We start from the raw sequence: 26,150 nt of genomic DNA, 5'->3' as shown, positions 1-26,150 counted from the left end.
GGGCGCCGACCCTCCCCGCGCCCCTCCCCCCAGGGTGACCTGCCCCCCCGCTGCTCCCGGAGCCCCCGCCCGGCGGCGCCGCCTCCCCTCGCGCTCCCCCCGCAGGCCGCGCCGCCGCTCACATGGGCTCCAGCAACTTGGCGAGCCAGGACTTGAGCGCGTCCACGTTGTCTATGATCATGGTGCCCCCCGCGCCATGCGCGGCCCGCGGCGGTTACTGCCCTGCCCTGCCCGGACCCCTCCCCCCGCCGCGGCCTGTGCGCGAACCCGCCGCCGCGCCGCGCAACGCAGCCCGCTGCGCGCCGCCGGGGGCGGGGTGCTGCGCCACGATCACCAATGAAGTGGCGCCGCCGCCGCGCGTTGGACCAATGGGAGCCGCGAGGTGCCCCTCCCAGCAGTCAGCGGGGCAGCAGCATGTTTGGTCGCGCGAGCACATGAAACACCCCTTCCAGCGCCATGCTGGGGGGGGGCTCTTAAAGGGGCAGGCGGCGCGCGCCGCTCCTCCCCCTGGACAGCGYCCCCGGCGGCGCGGAGGAGGCGGCGCCGCGTCCCCAACCCTTTCGCTCGCCGTCCCGCGCCTCTCGGTTCTGACGCGTCACCGGGAAAGGCGCGCGCGCCGCGCACCCCTTCTTCACGGCAGGGCCCAGCCCTCCTTGTCCGTGCGGCATCCGGCGGCCCCGGTGCGGCCGGAGCAGTCACCCCTCGCTGCGCGGACCGGGGGGGCGGGGAATGAGGGACTACCGCTCCCATCGTGCTTCGCGCGACGCAGGAAGCTCTGCGGGTCCCATCATGCGCCGCGCGGGGCGGAGCCGGAAGAACTTCCACTGCCCTGTGGTGTGGACGGAAGAACTACAGCTCCCATCAGGCAAGGCGCGGGGCGCGGCCGGMAGAACCCCCATTTCCCATCAGGCGAGGCGCGGGGCGCGGCCGGAAGAACTACACGTCCCGTGAGGCGTTGCGCGGCCGGCAGCATGGCGGTGAGTGCGGCGTGGCGCCGGCCGGGGCGCTCCCCGGCGCCGCCCTCGCGCCGCCGCCCTGCGGCCCGCGCGGGGTCTCCCCGGGGCGGCCCCCGCGCCCGGCCCGGCCCGCCTCGTGCCCGGCGGCGGCGCTCGCCGGCTCCGCGCGGTCCGGTTGCGGCGGTTGTGCCCCCTCGCCGCGCTCTGCGCCCCGCGTTACCTGTGGCCGCTGCCTGGGCTGTGTCGCGGGCGGCTGAGCGCCTGCCGGGAGGTGCCTGGGGCCGAGGGSGTTGTGCTCCGTCCGGGTTAAGAGGCTCTCGGGGAGGCTCTGGCACTGGGGGCAGTTTTTGTGAAGTTAGAGCAGTTTCCTTATGGGTTTTGCTTCAAAGCCATTTTGTAGTTTGCGGCAGTGCCACTCTGCTTTCCTGCTTTCTGTTCGGGTTCGCTTATACAGGTAAATTGGGAACAGCCCCTGCCCCAGATACAGAGCTTTGATCTTGCAAAAAAAAAAAAAAAAAAAAAAAAGCCATTTTGTGTTATCAAGATCTATGGTTAGGATACCCATGGCATGTATATTCTTTACACTTTAAGTATGCTATACAATAAAGGAATAGGAAGAAGGAATATTTGATGTTTAATGATGGTGTTACTGTGCTGGTAATTGAAATAGTTAAGGATTAAAATAAGTAAAATACTGATTAAAAACTAGTAAAATCTCAAGCTGAATCTCTTGATTCAGGGGCTGAATCTCATGGGTACAAGTGTACACAACCTGTTAATGATACTGTGCTGTGAGATGATGCATCAAAGTCGTGCAGCCTGCATAAATGTTTGCAAATGATTGCCCTCTGCAGCGCTGGGAGGCAGTGACAAAATGATCGCAAAAGAGGTTTGTCGTACACTGTAATTGTGCTTCATTAAGCTGTTTACTCAGACTTTTCTTCTTTGTGTGTTACCTAGGAGCGTAAAGGGACAGCAAAAGTAGATTTTCTGAAGAAAATTGAAARGGAGATTCAGCAAAAGTGGGATGATGAGCGAGTCTTTGAGATTAATGCTTCAGATACAGTGAACCAGAAAAGGTAATATTCATTTTTAACAGGTGTTATCTTCAACTATTTGAAATCTCTTTTGAAGTTTTTTTTTCCCCCCATCAAAACACAGAAAAAAACCCTCTCTTTTGAAATGAGTAGTGCCCTCGGGTGAAGCCGCTTCTGCGTGCGGTGTCCTGGCATTTCCGTAGCTCGCAGCATAAAGCCCACGAGCTGGCCCAGTTCCAGCGCTCTTATTCCTCAGCAGCACCAGTATCCGCCGAGTGCCTAAAGATAGATGCTCTTKTGTGACTTCAGCTTTCTGGCATGGAGAGTATTTCTCAAGGCGAAGCTTGAGCCCTTACAGCCCAGGAAATGACTACCTCTCAGTCAGCAGTTGCCCTTTGTGAGGAGCGGGCAATGAGTGCRGGTGTGCACTCGCTCTGCCTCCATGAGCAGAGAGAAGGGTTGGAGTCACCGAGTCCCCGGAGTCACCATGTGGAGTAACCTGTTCTGCTTCCCCTAGAAATGGGCAGAGCCCAGAGCTCTGCCACTTGCCGTTGTTCACACGAGGGGCTGCAAGGACATAACTGCAAAAGTTTGGCTGTCTTGCTACTCTAAGAACTTCAGCACGGGCTTTTTGTCCTTGCTTGCAGCTCCTGAGGATTTAGTTCCAGGAGTTAGGGGGACTGAGTCAGTATTTAATGACCAAAAGGGGCAGACAATTTGAATGSTAAATTAGGAAGTATAACAAAAACATTTGTTGTGGAAACTTTCTTAAAAGAAACTGCAGTCTGTAMTTTGGTATTTGTTATGTTACAGTTTGAAATTCAGCACTATAATGCTTAAAATTTCAGACTTAAAAGCAGTAGTACATCATTTTTTTTATACAGATTTATAATAATAAGCAATTTAACATGAAATTTCAGTGTTTGGCATGTGGCCACTTTATAGAGGAAAACCTGCTTTCCTAAACTAATTTTACAGTTGTAGCTAAAATACTGTGTATTTATTTTAGTGTTTTGCTAAAGCTTCCTTTATGTTCATCTTTTTTTTTTTTTTAAACTCAAAATAACTTTTAGTGTGATAGCTGTTTCAAAGAAAAGACCAATGTTGTTAATGGGGAAAATATTACCACCTCACAGAGACAATAAAAAATAGCTTAACATATCAGATCATTTTAATTAAACATATTCTAGTTACATCCAATGTTTTAATTTTCCTTTGAATTTCTTCTTAGCAAAGGAAAGTATTTTGTCACTTTTCCTTATCCCTACATGAATGGCCGCCTTCACTTGGGACACACATTTTCTTTATCAAAATGTGAGGTAAAAATTTCTCTTTTATCTTTTTAACTACTACTGTAAATCACATGTTAGTCTTGTAGTTGAATTTTGAATTAACAGAATGCTATGTTGATTACTTTATAGACTCAATGGCACATATTCTGTTTTTCTTGTAACTTCATCTGAAAAATGAATCTTACTTTTTGCGAAGGTTGAGACCTTGTCGTCTTTCTATCTGTGTTTCATGTTTTTCTCTTTTTTCACTTAYATAGTTTGCAGTTGGGTATCAGAGGCTGAAAGGAAAGAATTGTTTGTTCCCGTTTGGTCTGCACTGCACTGGAATGCCTATAAAGGTAAGATAGTTTGAATTATTGAGGGKTTTTTTTGTTTGTTTTCCATACTTAGGTCTGCGTAAGGAATTGTTTACTCTCTAACCAGAACATTATTTTAAATTATTTGAAAATCCATCAAGACAGTGTGACTTATAATTGTAGTGTATCGTCTTTAAAATGTGTGGACTTAAAATTCTTCTTAATTTTTGTTAAAATTCTTCTTTGTCTTAAAATTGTTACTGAACTGTACCTTTTAGAAAATAAAAGTTTGCATAGTTTGTTTTTTCATTTGCAAGACAATTCTCACTCTAAACCTCTTCCTGCCTGTCCCGGCAGACACTGATGATGCTAGAGGCTGTCCTAGAACTTGATGTAACTTCCAGAAAAATATTTACAGTGCTGTAGTGGAATGCAAAGCATTAGCTCTAGCTGCATAATTAAAATGAAAATTTATATTTGATTATTCTAAAGCAAATCAGCCCTTGGCAATTGCTTCAGTCATAGTTACTGAGAACTGCTGATTGAATTTTTATTTAGGCATGTGCAGATAAGCTAAAAAGAGAAATGGAATTGTATGGCTGCCCTCCTGAATTTCCTGATGAGGAAGAGGAGGAAGAGGAAAATTCCACTAAAAAAGAGGAGGAGATTATCATCAAAGACAAAGCAAAGGGCAAAAAGGTAAACTTGTTACAAATCCAGAAAGACTTTATCTGGCTATTGAAGTTTTGAAGTATGTGTTATGGGTTTGGTTCCTACTCACTCCTCAGAGAGAAAACAGTGACACAAATATTGAAATTGCTTTTCCAGATAGGATAGATTTGGGAGAGAAAGCGGGGGAAACATCAACTACATGGTTTCAAAGATACAATTCTAGTGCACAAAAACTTCTTAGTGGTGAGTTGATATACAGTCAAATAGTTTCTGTAGGAAAAGTCAGATGATGCAGAACTTTACTGTGAGCATTTTGCTGCATTCACAAACTGTAGGAAAGAATCTGCTCTTTCAGCAGGATTGATTAGAGAACCTTCTACTTTGATTATTTTATCTTTGAAATATGGCTAGATATGCTAAGTGTAAATGTTAAAGCTCTTTGGGCTTATTGAACTTTTATGTGAGATTTATGATTCTGGCAGTATCACAAGGAAAAGAAACAAAACTTTAGACATATGTTCTTATCCACACTCAATATGTAAAAGAAATGGTCGTGTTTATAAGTCTTAATTTTAGGATTCTTGCTGTTCTGCATCAACAGAAAAGGGGATTGTGACTGCTCTTGCAGGTGTTGAGTGGATGGTGGGAATGTACAAAGTATTTGAAAGTCAAAAGCTGAAAAAAATATGACCAAAGTACCACTGGAAAAGAGGATTGATTTTAAGGGTATAATACAGCATCACACTAACTTTTCATGGCAAAATATCTATTTGATTAAGACCTCAGCTTGATAGTTCCTGCTGCAGCTGCCTTTTCTGCAGCTCTATTTTGATGGATCGCAGGCTGCAGTGGTTGGAAAGCAGACATTTCAAAGTGCACACCCTTGAATATCAGCTAGGCAAAAGTGTCTGAAACTACCTTCACAGTTCACAATTCACCGAGTTTATGTTCCTATAAAGAAGGTACTTTATTTTCTAATCTTTTTTTTTTAAAGAGTAAAGCTGCCGCCAAGACAGGATCTTCCAAATATCAGTGGGGGATCATGAAGTCTTTGGGTCTTCGTGATGAAGAAGTAGTCAGTTTTTCTGAAGCTGAGTACTGGTTAGATTATTTCCCTCCCCTTGCTGTACAGGACTTGAAAAGCATGGGATTGAAGGTATCTAGAAAATGTAAAATTTTACTATGCAAGTGACTATACCAGCTCCTGTTTCTGTGTTTTTGTTTGTTTTAGCATTTTTTTAAAGATATCTGAATAATAAAGTTTCGTATTTATGATATTATTTAAACTTTGAATAGTCTCGATCATGAAGTGTTTTCTTTTGTATAGAAATTATATCTTATGYAGTGACTGCAATTCAAAACAAGAATCAAATCTATGAATTGTGCCTTGTACCTTTTGTTTGCATATTAGATATGCTGTTATGTAGATATACTGTTCTGTACTTAATATTGACAGTAGTCTTAGAGGAGTAGTGATGCAATATTGAAGTGCAGATATTGCAAAGTAATAATTGTGAGGTGATTAAAACTATGAAATTTCTAGTCATTCAGCAGACAGGCCCTTGAAATTTTTGAAATCTCAGCTGGGAAGGACCATGCACAGAGAGTCTTATAGATTTTGTGGATTTCTTTTGAAGCCGTACACCCTTATTGTGATGCAAATTTGCATTGCATTTTTGGAGAAGAGTGGTTTTCTTCTCCAAGTTTTAAAATAAATATTTTTGCTGATGTGAGGTTCTTTGAATTTCTTTATCCCATTTTCTTACTAGTAAATGGGATTTCTACATCTTTTCAGGTGGATTGGAGACGTTCTTTCATTACCACAGATGTTAACCCATATTATGACTCCTTTGTCCGATGGCAATTCCTAACTTTAAGAGAAAGAAATAAGATTAAATTTGGGAAACGGTAAGCTTGCTGCTCGCCTTTCATGAAGAATCTATCATGGATTTGGGTGAGCTCAGCTTTCAGAAGGAGGAAAACCTATTGCACATCTCTAGAGCTTGCTTATAGCTAAAATCCTTTCATTCCACATGCTCTACTAGACTGCCCTGTAGGGGGATTGTGTTTTTACTTTTTTGAGAATTTTACAGTGGATATAAACTCAAAGCAAAGTTGGACCCATGATGAGAGCTTTTGTAAAAATTTCCTCTGAACATCAATAGAAACCAATTTAGGCACAAATTGAAAATATAATTTGGAGGTCTGCTTTTSATAAAGATTGTGTTTTTCTCCTGGTCTATAGAATACTGCATTTGTTACTAAATGAAATCCACCTCTTCCTAGGTATACAATTTATTCTCCAAAAGATGGACAGCCTTGCATGGATCATGACAGGCAAACAGGAGAGGTAATATATTTTTTTTAATAGTGATTTTTATGTATTTCTTGCAAAATGATGAATGAAAAAACAAGTAGCCTGGAGCAAATATGTTTTGTACATACTGACCTATCTGTTCTCAACTGCCAGTAAACATGAAAACTGAACATTGTATTGAGAGTACTTGTCTTGAGCTATGGATGGTGTTTTTCATTGCAGCTCTTTTCTGGGATTACTTTGCAGTTTGTGCAATCAGCTTCACTGCATCGTATGTGCATTGTTATTCTTCATCTGTTGAAACAAAAGAAATAAGCTCTTACCGATGTCTACGTTGCTGGGGTAGTCGCTATTACGGATGATTTTTTGGACAGAGGGAAAGGCAGAATCTGTTTCAAGCTTGTGTTCTAGTAAACACTTGTTAATATCAACGGAAATGTGATATATTTTAAAGAAAGCATCCTGCCATATTGCCTGTACSATAACTTGCTTTTGAGTTATTACAGAATAGAATTTATTTTCTTTACTGCCTCAAGTCAGCTTCATCTGTTGATTACTGCTTTGTGTATGTGAATTGTAGGGTGTTGGACCACAAGAATATACTTTAATAAAAATGAAGGTGCTGGAGCCTTATCCTGCAAAATTAAGGTAGGTCYTGAATTCCTAGTTAGTGGCAGGTAGACTTCATCTTTTAAGGCCAGAGGTAACTATTAAATTAACAGCTTATTTTGATGCTAAATTTTCTTTTTGCTATTTCTGTCACTTCAACCACTTGGTCTCTGTATGGAAGTCTACTTTGGAGTTRCAAAATACAAAAATGGAGAAAAAAAGAGTCCAATGATAATTTTCATTCTTTAGCAGATGTTACTTGTAGTTCCCATTAGCTTAAAAAAGGTTTAGTGTTACCCKTAGTGTTTTTATTCTGGTAACTTATAAAGTACTTTTTTCACTTGCAGTGGTCTAAGAGGAAAAAATATCTTCTTGGTGGCAGCTACGCTCAGACCAGAGACCATGTTTGGACAGACTAACTGCTGGGTTCGACCAGATATGAAGTACATTGGCTTTGAAACTGGCAATGGAGATATCTTTATCTGTACTCAGAGAGCTGCCAGGAACATGTCCTACCAGGGCTTTACAAAAGACAATGGAGTTGTAGCTGTTGTCAAGGAGCTCATGGGAGAAGTAAGCACCTGGCACCTTGCTGGCCACGTTTATCTCTTCCTCTAAAGCTAATGCTTACAAAGGCGATGGTAAAAACCCTCTTAAAAGCAAAGAATAAGTAGATGCTAGGACAAATATTTTGGAATGTTAAGTAACTAAATAAGCAAAAAAGAGAGTTTCCTTGGAAGCTAAGCTATCGTTACTTCTGGCAGATTAAACAACAAGTACAAGTAYTTSTGTACAGCCTGTACACAARTGCATTCCTATTGCCTTAGCTTTACTTGATGAATATGTGATTTAAGTAATGTTCTGGGGATAGTGGCTTCTTTTCTCTACAGAAATTGGAAAGGAGAGAAAAAGTAATAGGCAGAAAGTGTTACATGAAAAAGTACTGTATCCGTATCTTCCGGTGCCCTGAATAACAATATAGTGTCATTTATTTATYGTAGTATGGACGTGTTTACACCATCCAATTTCCATCCACCAAAACTTGTCTTTATTGGTCCTGCTCTGTATAAAGTAGAAAATACTATAGTTTGTTTCTTCAACCATACTCAGCTAGGAGGRGTTGGTACTGCTTATTCTAATGATAATATTCCTTTGCCTTGCCTAGGAGATTCTTGGTGCTGCACTTAGTGCACCTCTGACCCTCTACAAAGTTGTATATGCTCTTCCCATGCTCACAATTAAGGAAGATAAAGGTAATGCTGCAGTATCTTGCATTTTGCCTAAGCGTGTTTGCACTCAGTGCGTTCAATACATGTTGGCTAATCTTTTTGTCTGTTGTATTTTCTTTGGCAAGGAACTGGAGTAGTAACCAGTGTTCCCTCTGATTCACCTGATGATTTTGCAGCCCTGAGAGATTTGAAAAAAAAACAGGTCAGTCTGTTTTCTGAATTATTTCTGTTCCTGTTTTCTCTCCAGAGCATGAAGAGACAAGAGTGGATATTCAGCGAGTAAAATGAAACTCTTTGTTTGGAGTTTTGTGTTCTCTAAATTGAAATCAAACTGGTTAAAAATAAATGAGATTAAAATCAACATACCTGGATCCCCCTCACACTACCCATTACACTTCAGGATTGATTTTGGACAAGAATCAAGTCACTTCTACTGGAATTTAGCATAGAGAATTCTATTAGTGCATTAGAAATGAATGCTTGTTGTGGAAATGACTCGTGYAGATAAGATTAAGACCTTTATGTTCATTTCAAATGAGGGTTAGAGTTGCTGTTGTAATTTCAAAAGTACGTGTCAAAGCAGCTACAACTGGCTATTGAATTTCTTCGTTATGCTCATTTTTAAGGTAGAAYGATGATATATTTTCCCCTCCTAGARATGTAGAAATTATCTGGAAATTATACAGGAACTAAACTCAGATCTGTGGGGTGATCAGCAGACAGGGAAGCAGTTGTTTAATTTATGGAGAAATACTGTGTACAAGGAAGCCTGAAAACTCTTCTACATTTGAATAATCTGACACATTTTTTCTAACTTTCAAAGGCTTTGAGGGCGAAATATGGCATCAGGGATGAAATGGTTCTGCCATTTGAACCGGTAAGTCCACCACAACAKGTGCCCCTTAGTACACACGGCTTTGCAGGCACTGGTCAATGTACCTGCTTCTTCTAGAATTGTCTTGAAAGTTTTTCCAGTTGAGAGAACTGGAATGTTTATAGAGCAACATAAGATTTCATTGTAATTGTGAGAATTTATCTGTTAGGGGATGACACCAAAAGTTGCTGCTGTATGCTGTGCTTGTAAGACAGTATTAAATTTTGTGGAAAATATTTTTTGGAGCATATAGTACATTGCTATACTGATAACCTTTTGTTTGGTTAAGTCTTTCAGTAACAGTCTGGCCTGAAAGGCTGTGTTAACTATATCTACGTAGCTAAAGCCCCTTAGTGTTAATGCAAACTAATGTCTGAATCAATTTGCTAGCTAGAAAACACAGGTTACAGGTCAAGCCACTGCCGTRTTCTGTATTGCCCATCCTTTTGCACACCAGCTTCAGTGTTTGGTGTCCTTCATGTCAGGAAATAAATCTCAATTGTTGCTTCTTAGCGTCACATTGGGGGCTATCAGGAACTCTCCATGGGTGGAATTGAACTGTTTGTCCCTGAAGTTCTATCTTACTTGGTTAGTAAAAGATAATGTAAAGCTGTGCACAGCATAGTTTAGAATGAAGTTCTGCCTTGGTACCAACACCTGCTGCAGCTCTCATGGGGATTATTTGTTTTAACAGWATATGCCAAATAGTTTGCTAAACTATTGCATAACACATTTTCCAATTATTCCTAATTCTTCCTGCATTCTTCTCTGGTTTGAACCTRTATGTCGAACTGTGGATTGCAAACTGAGAAAAATATATCTGGCTCTATTTTGTTCAGTGTGTATTTTTCAGTGAAGTTTGTCACACAGAAGTGAAATCTGTGAGCAAATTACTCATGGAGTTTTTATTGCATTCATGTAATTTGAAATGGATATCTGACATGATTTTCTTAATTGTTAGGTGCCCATCATTGAAATTCCAGGCTATGGCAACCTTTGTGCTCCGTTTGTCTGTGATGAACTCAAAATCCAGAGTCAAAATGACAGAGAGAAACTTGCTGAGGCCAAGGAGAGAGTATATCTGAAAGGATTTTATGAGGGAGTAAGTAGCAAAAGAGATTTTGTTGAGTATATTTGCTTGCTGAGTTTGATTAGGAGGGCAAAAGACAGGGAGGAAGACTACAAAACTCTTGTAGCACTCTTGTGGACTTTTTTTTGTTTGTTTTTGTTTGCTCTAGTTTTTGGTTTTGGTTTTCCCAGTCAGTTTATTTGTAGGGAACTTTCCTGCAATCAAGTTCTGCAGTTGGTAGAAGAATTATGTGGAATGGTAGTAAAAAGATTGGAGAAGTTTCTGATCGCAAGTTGAAGTTCATAATTTGCCGTTCTAGAAAGTTGTTGTATTCTGAAGAAATACCATTTTTGTTTCAAGTATTGATTTGGAACTTGATAGGAAATGATAGCAAAGTGATGCTTTTATCTGACCACTGCTTGTGTAATGCTTAGTATTCCTTACCTTTCTCTTAAGCTGCACTAAACTCAAGCAAATTTTGTGAGGTACCATTTTGCGTTTCTGACTAGTGATTTGGGATTCTGTGTATGTGTGCATGATGAAAAGTATACAAAATTACCYTGAGTGAAGAAGTAAGCTTCCTTTTTTTATATATGTTAGAGATTGCCGTAATGAATATTTCTTTGTTTTTAAAACTAGTATCTCGTATGCTTCTTGCTTTACAGGTAATGTTGGTGGATGGATTCAAAGGACAGAAAGTTCAAGATGTCAAGAAATTGATTCAGAAGACGATGGTGGATAATGTATGTGGTTGTACGCATGACACTTGTAAATTACCCATTTTATCTTTTCACAAAAGCCAAAGAAACCTCACTGGTTTTGTTCTGCAACCCTCTCTATGGCTCTTAGGATAGCTGCAGAGTACAAAATACTGTTAAAATGACACTCTGTGTTCTTGAATTAAGTGGATTGAGTGCTCGGAGAGGTGCCTTATTCCCTGCCTCATGCTACCAATTTATGTAGAAAAGAACATTYTGATGCACTGATTTTCCTTCTTGAAAATGTTGTGAAGATACTGAAAGAAGATCTAAATTGTCAGTTAAGCCTGTCAATAAAGAAGGTCTGATGTGGGCATTCCTGTTCTGGGGCTCTTTATGAAGAGAAGGAAGAGGAGTAAAGGGAGAGTGTGTCATCTCTGTATAATAAGGCTTTCTGATGAACCTGAATAGTGTATGAGGCTTCAGTTATTTAGCATTTATTCAATGCTTTCTGGTTATTGCAGCATTATTGCGTTCAGGGTATTCTACAACACTTCAGCTTCATCCTATATGGAAATGTGATCTGTGGAGCCAGAGATAGTTATTTTTTTTTCTGTCTTCTCCCTCCATCTCCCCCCATCTGCCTCCTTCAACCTGCCTGGGCCCAGCATTTTTTAGCAACTGTGACAGTTGTATAACATGTCTAGGTTTTATTGTGAATAACCTTTGTCACTTAAGAATAGTTTTATTTTATAGAGGCATAAATAGTATTTTGTGTTTCTTCCTTTTTTTAAGAATATCTCCTTGCTTGATAATTACGTGAATTGATACCTGTAAGAGATACATAGTCAAGTAATATCATCAGTTTAGTGAAGCAGATATTCAGGAGAGAGTCTTTTTGGTGGCAAAGATGGATTAGAATGAAGTTGACTTTCAGTAGGATGGAAGGATTTTCAGGACTATGTTTAAATACTGGTATCTTAGCTTCAGTGTTCTCTGTCAAGCTGTCTAACTGTGCCTTAGGATGAAGCCATGATTTACATGGAACCTGAGAAACAAGTTATATCAAGGTCTGCTGATGAATGTGTGGTGGCCCTTTGTGACCAGTGGTGAGTGAAGTAAAGCCCCAGTTATAAAGCTTCTGCAAAGTTGCATCCTTCTTGTGAATTTCTGTATGCTCATAACTTTTCCTGATCATAGGTATCTGGATTATGGTGAAGTGAACTGGAAGAAGCAGGCATTGGAGTGCTTGAAGCAACTAGAGACGTAAGTTACCAAAAGCAGATGTGAAGGGAGTGATGTTTGCTGATCGGTGTTCTGAGAGTTTGGGTTTTTTTTTTTTTTTTTTTTTTTTCCTTTCCTCTTCTCACAGGTTTTGTGAAGAGACTAGGAGAAATTTTGAAGCTACTTTTGACTGGCTGCAAGAGCATGCATGCTCCAGAACATACGGCCTGGGTAGGCAAAAGACTTCTTTTCTCACTCAGTGCTTTATGACCTAGATCTTCATTACTTCATTTGGAAGGCTCATTAATGCTAYACCAATTGGTCTTTTAAAATACATACTTTATCAGGATAACTTGTGTGGTCAGGGGCTGCTTTATTTCTGCAATGGTTTTGTTGCAGCATCTCGTTGACTTGGACATCGATCTGGAAGGGATTTTGTCGGAATGAACTAATACTGCTTCTTGGGTGTTCTCCTTAAATATCGAGTAGCCTTTATCTTGTGTAGTTTGTAAGATGCCAAAGCAGGCACACCTCTGCATGTGTAATAATTGCATTGCAATTCATAGAAAGTGATAATCAGGAGCTGAAATTTGCTGATATTTGAGTTAAGAAGTAGATTAGAAATAGTGAATGTGTTCTCATGAATACAACTTCCAAAATGCGTAAGCCTGCTCAAAAAAAGAAGTTAAGTGTAAGCGTAAGTACTTGGCTGTGTATAGGCTCCACTAAAAGTCATAAGATGCTAACATATGCTCAAATACTATGATTATTAGTCCTGTAAGTAAGGATATTGACTATATCTTATAACTGACTTTCATCTTCTCTAGGTACTCGTTTGCCTTGGGATGAGCAGTGGCTGATAGAATCGCTCTCTGACTCGACTATTTACATGGCTTATTACACAGTTGCTCATCTGTTGCAGGGAGGGAACCTGAGGGGCCAAGGAGAATCTCCTCTAGGCATCAGGTAGGCAGAGGGACTGCCCAGGTTCGCTGCTTTAGTTCTGTGTGCTGTTGCCCTGTACTGCTCTTGGCCAGTCTTTAGCCCRGTGCTGGCTAAGTTGTAGCAATCTTGCAGGGGAGAAAGAAGGAAGGAGAAGGGAGTATAGTGGGTGGAGAGAAGGCAGATCTCTAACAGCAGAACTGTATGCAAGCAAACCATCTTTRTCAGTACGCATTTCATTTATCTTGAGATAGCCCTTGCCAGGTGATATCACTGGCTGCTGAAGCGTCTCMATATTGCTTGCTGAGACTGTTTTGTAAATAATGAGGAAATGTAGTAAATCTTTTTTGTATGCTCACTTTAGAGTTCGAAGTGGACAAAATCACCAGTTTCTGTCACTGCATTAGAAATTGGTAATTGTCTTTGAAGCTTAGACTTCCCTTTCATTCACAATTGGTATGTGGAAACAAATGGTCTTTCAGGCTGTCTTTCTCAGGATGCCTCAGAGACTTAAAATACTTAAGGCTGCCCTTTGACCTTTTGGTTGGAGTGGCTGTGAATTTTAGGTGACAGATCTCCCTCTATCACAATGAGAACATGTAGTGCATTCTCTCTAGAATTGAAGAAGCATCTCTAATTATAGACAGGTTACCTGTATTCTAATCATGTCTGGAAACAAACTTTGGGGTGAAGAGTCTGTGCATTAAAGGGTTTGATGTAATTAAGTACTTATAAATTACAGTGTACTTTTGCCTGAGTAGATAACACTTTTAGTATTAGCAAGCACATTTTAGTAAGACTTATACAGGATAAGGTATTATGGTATATCATTTCACTCGCTATTCAGAAAGATCTTTAGCATCACAGTAGGTAAGTCACAGCACACAGTAATTTATAACAGCAATAACTACTTGAGCTAAAACATGAAAATACTGCGTGTAAGACTTCTAGATTGATGAACAATTTGTCTGTTTAATTTGTACTGTGAGCACTTTGGATCCACACTTTCGATTTTTGTGTTGTGTAGGGTAAAGCACTTTAGGCATTTAAAAAWTGGTAAGTCTTAATTAGAACTTAATTAGTTTGAATCGGTTTGAGATGTGTCTAGGCAGTATCTTATAGACTCCAGTGAACATACCTGTACATTCTGTCCATATGTGTTTTACTGATCAAATGGAGTATGTTGTGAGAATGTTAAGCCATAGTTTGCTTAAGCTATTTTGTTAATTCAAATGTTGTGCAGTGGAAAAGTAATTTCTTAGTCTCTTTTACTGACATGTCAGTAATTCTATGCAGGCCACATCAAATGAGCAAAGAAGTTTGGGATTACATCTTCTTCAAGACAGCTCCATTTCCTAAGACAGATATTTCAAAAGAGAAACTGGACAAGCTGAAAGAAGAGTTTGAATTTTGGTATCCTGTGGATCTCCGAGTTTCTGGCAAAGATCTTGTCCCGAATCACCTCTCATACTACCTCTATAACCATGTGGCTATGTGGTCAGAGAGGTAAGTTGGAAGTAATGCAGAGGTGCTTACGTACAAATTCTTCTTTGCTTTTATAGTGAAACTGAGATTTTACTGTGCCAAGCAGATGGTACACTTAGAGGTAGTTTCTGTATTTGAATCTCCTTGAATTGCTATTTATGAGAGTTTTATAAAGCTTTATATAGAAAAAGCTGTTTTCTCATGTATGGTAAATATGGTCAGGGAAATTTGATATCTGCTTATAAAATGAGACCTAGCTCTATCAAAYGCTGTTGGGCTCTGCTAATCGTGACTTTTAACTTAAAATTATATTTAATTAAATTAAATGTCTCTGAACAGAGAAGGAGACAGAGTAAATGTAATAAAATTGTAGACCCAGTGCTCCACACTTTGCATTTCAGCAGTGGTTGTTGTAGTTTAGCCCTTACATTGTAGAACCTCTTCAAAGGCGAATTAAATTTCAAGACGTTTTAGATGCTTTCTAAAGTTTCCACTTAAATTATCCATCCCAAGCTGTCAAAATTAAATGTTTCCTCTTTAAAGAAAAAAAAAAAAAAGCATCCAATGCTTTATATTTTGTCTTCAAATAGAGAAAAGTGGCCAGTAGCTGTGAGAGCAAATGGACATCTCCTTCTCAATTCTGAAAAGGTACAGTGAGTTTTTGTGCATGAGGTGGCTTTTATAGTTGTCACAATAATTGCTCCCTAGACAGATTRGAATAAATTTTATAGGATTTTTTTTTCTCCTAGCTCTTGCATAGCTTCATCAGTTAAATGAAGATTTTGATGAACTTTTCTTTTAGGGTAATTTATCTTGTGGAATTGTTTGGGCTAATTTTTGACTTTAAGTTGTACATTAGAGTAGATATAATGAGAAGAGAAAGCTTATGTGGTTAATATGTTTATGCATATGAGCTGTGAAATTGAATGTAAAAGTACCTGAAGCTGGAATTTGGATCTTGGAAACTGTCTAATGTGGAAACAAAACAGAAGTCCTTTTTGAAATCTGTGGGATGCACTGAAAATGCTGCTTTTGAAACMATTTTTAGCTTTCAGAAGCTTACTTCGGGTGATTTCTGGAGTGATATTTTGTGTGACAGATTGTGGGACAGTTTTCCTGCTTTTCAAAGMCAAATTTGGGGTAACCCCCCCTGAAAATAGCTATCATTTCCTTGCATTTGCTCTGTATGTGGTAACAAACACTCAATAACAACTTGTCAAAGTTGCAAGACAAGTTCAGAATTCAGGAGYTGGATGAGTACTTACAAAATTTAGTGGGTTTCTTCTGTGAGACCTAGTTCAGGTTTTGTCAATCTGTTACTTTTGCTGTGCTTCCTGAGATGATGCCTTCACAGTGGTTTGCCCAAACGTTTGCTGCACCTGTTGTTGCTTATGACTTTGACAGCRGAAGGGATGTTTAAGAAAACTGACTCCATTTCTTTCAGATGTCTAAATCTACAGGCAACTTTCTTACGCTGTCTCAAGCTGTTGACAAGTTTTCTGCAGATGGTAAGTGTGTTCTGACCTGCACTGGCTTTTAATGATGCTAAAATAACTCAAATTCATGCTTTGCTCTCAAATGAACAGTGGGTTTATTAGCATATCTTACCGCAACAAATCTGCCAGTTGTCAGCTGTTTCTGTTTAAAAAGCTGATGAACTATTTAGAAAACTAAGTTTATTTTAATAGAACACTCATTTAAACCAGGAACTGTGCCTGATGTTGAGACCTCCAAGTTGTCTATTTTGCTCTTCAAACATCTACTTTAGAGATCAAAACATTATAAAGCAGATAGTGTGTAGAACTTTGCTGTTCCTGATGCACACACTGGGGTGGAAGGAGGCAGAAATGTGTTGCCTTTTGCATCTTCATTTTTGCGGGATGTGTTTTTATTTTTGGGGAGGGGGTTGGAAGACTGGAGAGAAGGACAGTGATCATGCTGATCTCCTGGTCTCTTTTCTCTCTCTTGTAGGCCAGGCAAAGCTTGTAATTTCACTTTGTATTTTATTAACTTGCAATGAAAAGCTCATTATGGAATTTGAATCCCTTGTCTGCTGTTATCCACCAGTTGATGTCAGGCATATTAACGCACCTAGTTTTTCAGGCATGCGTTTGGCGTTGGCTGATGCTGGAGATACTGTTGAAGATGCCAACTTTGTGGAAGCCATGGCAGATGCTGGGATTCTGCGTCTGCACACATGGGTCGAGTGGGTAAAGGAGATAATTGCAAATAGAGACAGTTTAAGAAGTGGTCCTGCCAACACCTTCAATGATAGAGTCTTTGCCAGGTACTATGTCACATAAAGTTAACACAGTCTTTGTATCATGTCATTCTTCCCCTACCCCGCCCCAGTATTTATGAATTTCCTAAAACAAAACACTTGTAATTTGCTTTTAGACTGGCCTGTGGTTGTGCTGCACTGGGGAACATGGATAATATTGCTTTACAGAATGTTGCAGTTAAGTGAGATGGACTATGCAATATTGATATTCTTATTTCTCTTCCCTCCTTAGTGAAATGAGTGCAGGTATAATGAAGACAGACCAAAATTATGAGAAGATGATGTTTAAAGAAGCTCTGAAAACTGGCTTTTTTGAATTTCAGGTAGGAGATCTCTTTTCAGATAAGAAACTAATACTTTGCATTACTTTGTGTGGGTTGCTCTTGATCCTAATGTCTCTGAAACTTAATTACAGAGCAGAAGTGGAAATCAGARTTGTACCAAGAGAACTAGCTGTAGAGTTATAAATGTCTACTTGCAGCATTTTATAAAGGTTCATAGAAAAACCACTGTGTTGCTGTACATAGAGATATCTAATAAAAGCAAATACTTGTTTAAAAAAACTGCCTTATTTTTTATAGGGAACACTGCATAAGAAATTCAGATAATAGATCATCCGCACGCAGAATATCTTTTGATATAATCTGTGAAGTATGTCTCCAGAGTGTCTACAGAACTCTGCCACTTCAGTTATTGAATTCCGTTCATTAATGTGGCTTTCTTGGTTTCCAGGAACATGATTAGGAATTAAATGCATAATGCCAGATCGTATTCATCTTTCTCGTTCTACTTATTGGTATGTTTATGCAGGCTCTTCAGCATTACAGTAGCTGAAACACAGTTGCTGTTGTTKGTGCGTCTGTGCCCATAAACACTTTTTTTTAAACAGTACCATAATAATGTAAAAATAAAATGGCCAAGTAAGCAAGTTAATTCCATTAGATGTATCAGGAAAACATAGAGATCAAAATTGGATTTTTAAAAAGCCTAAGCTACATATTAGAGCAAAGAATTTGACATTTACTTTTTTTTTTCCTTTTTTTTCCCTTTAAACATTTCCCCACTGCAGCTGGAGTGTTTTAATGGTTACATTGGGTGTGTTTCAGGCAGCAAAAGATAAGTATCGAGAACTGGCTATTGAAGGAATGCACAGGGACTTGGTGTTTCAGTTTATTGAAGTTCAGACCCTGCTGTTGGCTCCTGTCTGTCCCCACTTATGTGAGCACATCTGGTCACTGCTGGGAAAGGTACTAATACTATTTTCAGCTTTGTCATTTGGTTCAGATTCAAGTTTTAGTGATTTTTTTAATTTGATATCGGGCTTATTTTTGTGTGTAAGTAGAGAAAAGTGTGTTCGTACAGTCATAAGGTAGATCTGCTTATTGCCCATTACATTATTGGCATCTTGAGCTCAACCTGTCTTCAAGGTTACAGTAATAATGTGTTACTTCACATCACTGTTCATTCATGTATTAAGAGGTGACTTAAAACTAATCTAAATAATGCAACATCCATACACTTATGTATGGAACTTCTTTTAACTTGTGTTGGCAGCCTAGTTACCATTACAGACCTTTTTATTTCTGTAAATGAGGCTACGTAGCTGATGGCAGATGGGTTTGCATGTGTGACCTTTAATGCACGCTCACAAATACATGCTTATTGTGGCAGTATGCTTGGCCCTTTACAGCTGGGTTACAGGTGGGTGCTTGTTGAGGTTCATGCTGTTTAAAATGCAGTTTTCCATCAAGCTATAATTGATAAACCCCTTAAAAACTAATATCTTTTAATCTTGCTACATATAATTTTTCCCTTGCTTCAAAGCCCGATTCCATCATGAGAGCCTCGTGGCCACAAGCAGGTCCTGTGGATGAAGCGTTGATTCGTTCTTCTCAGTACCTCATGGAAGTTGCTCATGACCTCAGGCTCCGTCTCAAGAATTACATGGCACCAGTTAAAGGAAAGGTGAAGTGCACTTTCTTGGGTAGTTTGATTTTCTGTGCTTGTTTGATAATTCTCTGTAGCTTCAGAACTCCCCTTGATGCTGAATACTTGTGTTTTTCTTCAGAAAGCTGCTAAGGAGCCTGCTCAGAAACCTTCTCACTGTACCATCTATGTGGCGAAGAACTACCCTCCGTGGCAACACACCACCTTATCAGTGCTGCGCAAGCACTATCAGGTGCTCATCCTCTCTTGGCTTCCTACTTGCTTTTCTATGGGAATTTTTTTTTTTTTTTTTTTTTTTAACATTTAGAAGACCTGTAGCCTTGTTACCAAACTATTTGCGTGTAAAGCCAAGATAGTGATAGCGTTTTATTATGCTCTTACAACTGGGCAGTGGTTTTTGGTGCTTGTTGAAAATGTGTTGAGCAGTGTCATTGCATTGACCTTATTGTGTTTTGATTTTTTTTAAGAAAAAGTGACCTATGTTTTTGTTTTTCTTTTGTACATGGATAGCCTCAAAAATTATTTATCCTTGCAGGAGTATTTCCGGGTACATATTGGTGCTTGGGAGGATGTATAATATTAAGTGACCTTAGAAAAAGTATGTGGAAATGCAGTCTTTCTTTTGAGAAGAAGTAATAAGCTTTTCTAAGAGCAAGCAGAATTTTTACTTCTGCCACAGAGAAGCTGATGTAATAATTGACCCTTGGCAATGAACCACTATCCTTCTTGCCGTGAACTTGATTAGTGTCATAACTGATTGCAGAGCTGTGACATTTCCAATTTACAAGGTTAAGTTTCACATGAGGAATATTGGTTTATGTTTCAAGAGTTAAATTTGGGACATTTTATATACTTTTCCTCCCAATTTAGCATCCAAATCTATTTGGTCTGACACGTTGCACCAAGTATCTGAATACTGAGTGTAAAACAAAGAATTCAGGAAACTGGTGCTTTCACATCTGCTTGAGGGAAGGCTTAAATGTGGACTTAAAATATGTTCTAGTAGAAAATTTAGATATTTTACGTTAGCAATAATTTAAAGGGATGGGAAAATGACTATATGTGAGATTGATGATTTGCGATTTTCCTAGATAACTTTTAGAGGTCCCTTTCAATTCCAAGTATTCTGTGATTAACCAGCTCACTGTTTTTTGGGAAGGGTGCAYGGTAGCAAGGGGCGAATGCTGCATGGATGATGTCTGTAGTTTTTAATGGAAATCTGTCAATATTTTAGGCTGGTGGAGGTCAGCTGCCAGACAATAAAGYGATTGCCAGTGAGCTGAACACCTTGCCAGAACTTAAGAAGTATATGAAGAAGGTTATGCCTTTTGTTGCCATGATTAAGGTAGGTGGCAGAGGAGCAGTCCTTGCATAGAAAAAGCTTTCATAAATGAATGAAATGTGTCAGAGCAAGGCAGTGATCCCTGTAACTTGGTGCACGAGTCTGGTTAGTTCCTTTATTTCATCCTGGATTTGCTTCTAACTTCTGACTTTCTTTTCTCTTTGCCATTGATTTAAACCTTACCTCAGTTTGATACCTTCAGCCTGGCAATAGCTAATGGCTGTTCCCTGAGCCTCCGTTGCCTTAGGGGAGTGGAATAAAGCTTATACAACAGTTGCTCCGTTTGTTTCTAGAGGTGAATAGTTAGTAGTTACATGCAGAGGCCTGGAAGCATCTGAGCTTGGATTCCCTAGACTAGTATGTTGTTCTTTGAAATAGATTATGCAGCAGTTTCAGTGTTCAAAAAGTACTTCTGCTTGCACGTTCTGTTTTTCAAAGAAAACCTGATGTGATGAATAAGAGACTGTGTTTTACAAAGGGGAGTAATTCATTTGTAATCCAGGGAGTTTTGCAGGTTAAAAACTGACAAGAAACGGAGGAAACCATGAGTACACTGAGCATAATGAAACGGAGCTTCAGAAGAGACAGCTAGCTCAGCATACGAAGCGAGAAAGGGGCAGGAGGTTGAATTCTCAAGAGGAAGTTCTGTTTCAGTGGTTTTTTTTTTTTTAAAGGCTTTTTGTATTGATTTAAGTATTTTCTATTGTGACTATTGCAGTTGGGTTTCTGGATACCTTTACAGAATATACAAAATAAATGTTATTTCCCTGCAGAGAACTTGTTTGCAACATTTGTGGACATATCCAGTTCTTTTTGAGAATTCTCTACTTGCACATTAAGTAGAGATCATAAATAACTGGATAACTGGACACTTTTTCAATGCTTTGTTAAAAATATGTTCTTACATTTATAGCATTTAGCTRGCTGCATATTCTAATTGCTCTTAATCCTCCCATCGGTGTCACTAACTTTGTTAAACCTATTCTTTCCGTGACTAATGTGAAGAATTTGTAATTTTCAAATGCTGTTTTACTTGCAGCCTTCAGAGAGGTTTAATCCAACATTTTTTGTCCTCTGGCAGGAGAATCTGGAGAAGAATGGTTCACGTGTTCTTGACCTGGAACTGGAATTTGATGAACAGATGGTGCTCATGGAGAATATAGTCTATCTGACAAATTCCCTGGAGGTTAGCATATATTTGGTGGATTCATTACTTGGTTTTCATTGGGATCAGTGAAAGATCTCCTTTTTCTAAGGATCTAAGTCTGTTTCTATTAATTTCTGAGTGTTGGCTGCTCAGTATTTTTATCAACTTTTTGAATTTTGAACTTGTTCAAATTTGTCAATTCTAAGCATTTCTAGGCAAGTCCATTAAATACAGCTATGAGGTGGACAGTGAGAGGTGGATAGAGTATTGACATGGCTCCACAGAATGGAGGTGGCTCTTCCCAAAAGACTGGTTGTGCTGTGACAGTGAACTCCTGTGACTTGGCTAGGATAGTGGTGGGACAAGTTTTCTAGGGAGGCTGCGGGACCTCTRTCCTCAGAGGTTTTCGGAATTCAACTAGACAAAGCTCCAGCTGACTTGATCTGGAGTCGGCAGTAGTCCCATTTCAAGTAGGGAGTAGGTGACCTTCAGAGCTCTCCCCAATGACATTTAGGTGATTTGTACTTGCTCTTTTTGCCTTCTGTCAACTTTACACTTTACAATGAAAGCAGTTGTTTTGGAGCCAGATAACTTCTGTTGTGATTAAACTTCTGTTTATTTTTCTTTCCCTTTCTCCTACAGCTGGATCATATTGAAGTGAAGTTTGCTTCTGAAGCAGAAGATAAAATAAAGGAAGACTGTTGTCCTGGAAAACCATTTTCTATATTCAGAACTGAGGTAAACACAAAGATTCAAATAYTGGAAATAGGCAAGAACTTCTTAAATTAATTTCTAATAATTAGACATTTGAAAACTTTAGTTAGTTATGAACATCGTATAGGAGGGCTGAATCACTGAGCATTGGGTACCAACTTAATGGCTCAAGTTAAGCTCAAATTAKGAAGGAATAACATACCAGTATTTTGCTTTCCATGAAACTGGACAGAGAATTTTTTTCTTCTTGCTGRCTAAATATCCCTTCAAAACCAGAAGTGTTTTCTGAGCAGCTGTGATGTTTTTTCTCTCCCTTTATTGAGAGAGATAAATGTGCCTTTGATAGTTGTAAGGGTTTTTTTTTACAGCTGAATCTTTAACTTGTGGTGACTGGAAGACAACTAGGAAATGAGCGATTTGAACATAACCAGGAATATGATTGTTTTAAAAAAAGATATGACACTCTTTAAAAAAGGATAGATTCTCATCTAGTTAAAACATGGACTGAAAATTAAAAATCAAGATTCTAGATTCTGTTCCTGATGCTAAGTGAGCCTGGTTAAATGTCACTCCACTGTTATACTGAAGTTGTGGTGTTAYTTATGCTGCCTAAGAAATTAAAAACTTCTGTATTACTACTTTGGAGAATTCTGAAGCAAATTTTAATTTTATAAATGCTTATATATTAACTTACAGGGGACCRATAAGTTGAGTTCAATTAGAGAATGTTTATTTGCTTCTTCTTTGCATGTTTTCTGAGATGTGGGACACACACAGATTCTCCTGTAGTGTTTTTGTTAACTTTCTTACAGCCCAGCGTATCTGTGTTTCTGGTGAACCCTCAACCATCAAATGGCCACTTCTCTACAAAAATAGAAATCAGGCAAGGAGATAGTAGGGACACAGTGATCAGGCGCTTAATGAAGATGGACAGAGGAATCAAAGGTAAAACTCCACCAGAGAATATGGTCATCACACAATGATTGTTTCACATTTGTAGGAGTCAAGTGCAAATGGAAAGCTGCTGAAGTTTGTGCTGTTACAARTGCCCAGAAAGAAGCAAAGTTTTTGTTTTTGGGTGGAAATAAGTAGAGATAACTAAGCAGGCTTTCCTGTGCATTTTCCCTCATCATTAATCTTTTATTCTGCCACTGGTACACTGATTAATAGCTACAGATTTATACAGATTAATACAGGTAATACTTCTCCTTTTGCTTTTAATTCCTAGGAGTATGGTCTCCTGACTGGTTATATGTAACTTTAGCCCTGGGATGCTTTAAAAAATAAAAAAAGGCAGAAAGCTGTTACCAATTGTCTCTTCCATTTAGCCTGAGATGGATTCATTCCTAGAAAAGGAATGAAGCTTTAAAAATTCTCTTGTTTAGTCTTACAYGTTTTGTCTCTGATAGTACACAATCCATGGACATACCTTTGTGACAGAAATTCTTTGACAGTGTGTCTTAGAATCTTAGAATCATCTGAGATTTTTTTWAAGTTGTTACTCATCAATTCCAGCCGCTACATGTTTCCTCACACAGCAATTTTCCACTGTGAACCCGGACAGAAATTACCTGTTCACTTAGAGTTGTGATTGCTCAATAGCCTTTCAGTTACCATTGATGTTGGCCAAATTGGAAGCAGTAACTGCAGTGCAAAATGGCCAGTGCTCCTTTTCAAGCCCATGAGCTRTCGCTTCTCTCTATACTCTTATTTTCTTAATGCACTAATGCTTTATTTTCAGTTCTTAAATTTTGAACTCTACAGTGATGASAGGAGACAGTGATTATTAGAAGAATTCCTGTGAAAAGCACTCAAATCCCTGTCAATAGTGAACTCTATCATGAAAGCGTTAAATGTGTTTTGTCGCCTCTGAACCAGATTCTGCTTTTAACTATTTGTGAAACTATGTATTCCTTGCCTTGATAGCTAATTTCCAGCAGTGAGGATGTGAGAGCATCACCTACCACCATCATTGTCACCGCATCGCTGTGCGGCGTGGAGAGACTTCAGCCTCAGCCTCTTGTTTTGCTTTATTGCAGCCAGAATAAAAGCTGCCTCTTAGGGCCTCTCTGCTTGATTTAGTTGTTTATGTGGTATCCTGACAATCTGAAACGTCTTTGTAAATGGTGATATTTAAAGGGGGAATTCTTTTAATTTACTTGTGCTGAAAGGAGTTTGAGGCTTTTTTCTCACCAGTGTGTCCATCGCTAATTTTAATGTTCCTTTTTTCTCCACCTGCTTTGGAAGGCAGTTTACCATGAATTTTGTGTTTTCCTATAGTTCCATGTCAAAGATGCTCTTGAAATAAACTTAAAGCTTTCAGGCAGTGTAATGAAAGAAAATAGCCTTCTGAAGGGAACTACCACTAGGCTTTGATAGGACAGATCAGGAGTTAAAAATCAATGTGAACTGACTTGACGCAAAAGCTTGTGACAGATTTTTTTTTCTTTTTTTTTTTTTTTAATTGGCTTGTATTTATTTAGATCTTTACCTCTGGAACAGAGACAAGTGCATATACATGATGATGCACTGAAATAATGCCTCAGAGGAGGAGTATATGATAATATGCATAGCAAAGCACAAGTGGAGAAAATGCATTGTCCTTTTCTGTACAAATTTGCTAGCATTCTGCTCACTGTAGATTTTGAAATTGTTGGAAATGAAGCAGTGATTCTTTCCAAGTCTTTATTTCCAGAAGGTGTCACTGTGCTGCTGCTTCGTGAGTAATGGAAGGTTGTGCTCAGCAGGAGGTTTGGATGAAAGATTCCCTAATAACTCCTTAGTAACTTTGTTGTCTGTTCAGCAGTCTTATGTGTGTGAATTTGAAACTGAAGAGCACTTAAAACAGCTCCCGCTTTCTTCCTTCTTTCAGTTTCTGAAATCTGTTTCTCAGAAAATGAGGCATAGGCTGTTCAGTCACTTGGAGCTTTCACAAAAATAGATGAGGAAAATTTAGTGCTGGGGATGTGGTATTAGGACAAGGTATTTGTGTTACCAAATTACAAATTCCCGAGGTATTTGTATTTGTTTCATTCTTATTTCCGTTAGTAACTCACCGTGTAACTACTGAATGATATCTTTTTAGTGAGTGTAAATCTTAACATGTATGTTGTTGTTGGGAGAATCTGTTTCCTCGGAGGTATTTCAGAAGTAACRAGTGTTTTTTTTCTTAAGCATTGCTCTAATTAATTCACATGATTTTTATAGTGTCTATGGAGAATCTGTAATCATCCTTTTTTTTCTCTTTTAACTGTAGATCTCTCTAAAGTGAAGCTGATGAGGTTTGATGATCCCATCCTTGGACCCCGTCGTGTTCCAGTCCTTGGTAAAGAGGAAGCTGAGAAAACTCCTATTCTAGAGCAAGCAGTTTTCCATATTGACCTGGCTGAGAAGCGTGTTTGTGTAACTGAGAACGGCCTGACAAAGGATATTGGCAACACAATTGTCTATCTGGTTCATTAAGTTGGTGCCTACCTGGCTCAATCACTGACGCTGAAAAGTTTGTAGAGTGACTTTGAAGGCATCTGTAGATGAGTATTTGTTCTCCTTTTTTATTTTTTAAAGAACTTCAAACAAGTTTTGTGTGTAAGTTCACTTCTTTTAGACATGGTTAAAATAAATTTATTTTCCTCCTGCCACTTGGTTCTTCTTGGGGAAAAAAATGTTTTTTTCCAGCTGCTAACAAGACAGATTCTCCTCTGCGAATGTGGCCTGCCTACTACATGCAGAGTTCCTTCCCTCTCCAATATGCTGTGTTCTGTCTATAGAAGATGGTTATAGATCTCTTGTACTAGAGGAGAGGAAAATATTGCTTGAACATTTCTATATTTGTCTTTTCAGTGACTGAAATGACTTTGAATGTAACTAGGGCATTTTATGTCAACTTAGCAGTTGAGAAATAATTCCACGCTGAAGAACTCCRAGGCAGAACTTAAATATGAAAGTTTCAGGGCTTTTTTCAGCTCCTATAATAGACATAGATACGAAGTGCCTGTAGCAAAATGTTAAAACCAGAATCT

General features: G+C 39.3%; 2 protein-coding genes across 4 annotated transcripts in view; one reads left to right on the top strand and one right to left on the bottom strand.

Annotated features, from left to right (window-relative positions):
* RBM27 (RNA binding motif protein 27) overlaps positions 1–181 on the bottom strand; it is a 21,672-nt gene extending 21,491 nt beyond the window's left edge. For all 3 annotated transcript variants that reach the window (XM_026045805.1, XM_026045813.1, XM_026045821.1), the window contains exon 1: positions 123–181. In XM_026045805.1, the coding sequence (XP_025901590.1) occupies positions 123–181 (59 nt within the window). The remainder of the gene's footprint in view (positions 1–122) is intronic.
* Positions 182–1,916: 1,735 nt separating this feature from the next.
* On the top strand, positions 1,917–26,150 carry LARS (leucyl-tRNA synthetase). Its single transcript, XM_026045795.1, has 31 exons — positions 1,917–2,035; positions 3,225–3,312; positions 3,543–3,623; positions 4,140–4,280; positions 5,248–5,409; positions 6,049–6,161; positions 6,540–6,603; positions 7,151–7,218; positions 7,527–7,752; positions 8,345–8,432; positions 8,534–8,610; positions 9,232–9,285; positions 10,244–10,384; positions 11,017–11,094; positions 12,073–12,158; positions 12,250–12,315; positions 12,422–12,504; positions 13,101–13,239; positions 14,512–14,721; positions 15,291–15,348; positions 16,145–16,208; positions 16,804–16,987; positions 17,214–17,304; positions 18,088–18,228; positions 18,806–18,946; positions 19,050–19,160; positions 20,163–20,273; positions 21,352–21,456; positions 22,060–22,155; positions 22,944–23,076; positions 25,388–26,150. Exons 2-31 carry the CDS (start codon positions 3,262–3,264, stop codon positions 25,591–25,593), a joined length of 3,369 nt encoding a protein of 1,122 aa, XP_025901580.1. The 5' UTR covers positions 1,917–2,035; positions 3,225–3,261; the 3' UTR covers positions 25,594–26,150.

This window comes from Nothoprocta perdicaria, unplaced genomic scaffold (assembly GCF_003342845.1).
Source record: "Nothoprocta perdicaria isolate Ctin4 unplaced genomic scaffold, notPer1 scaffold_107, whole genome shotgun sequence".
In the NCBI taxonomy this organism is placed as follows: Eukaryota; Metazoa; Chordata; class Aves; order Tinamiformes; family Tinamidae; genus Nothoprocta; species Nothoprocta perdicaria.
This window is presented reverse-complemented; position numbering and strand designations above follow the sequence as displayed.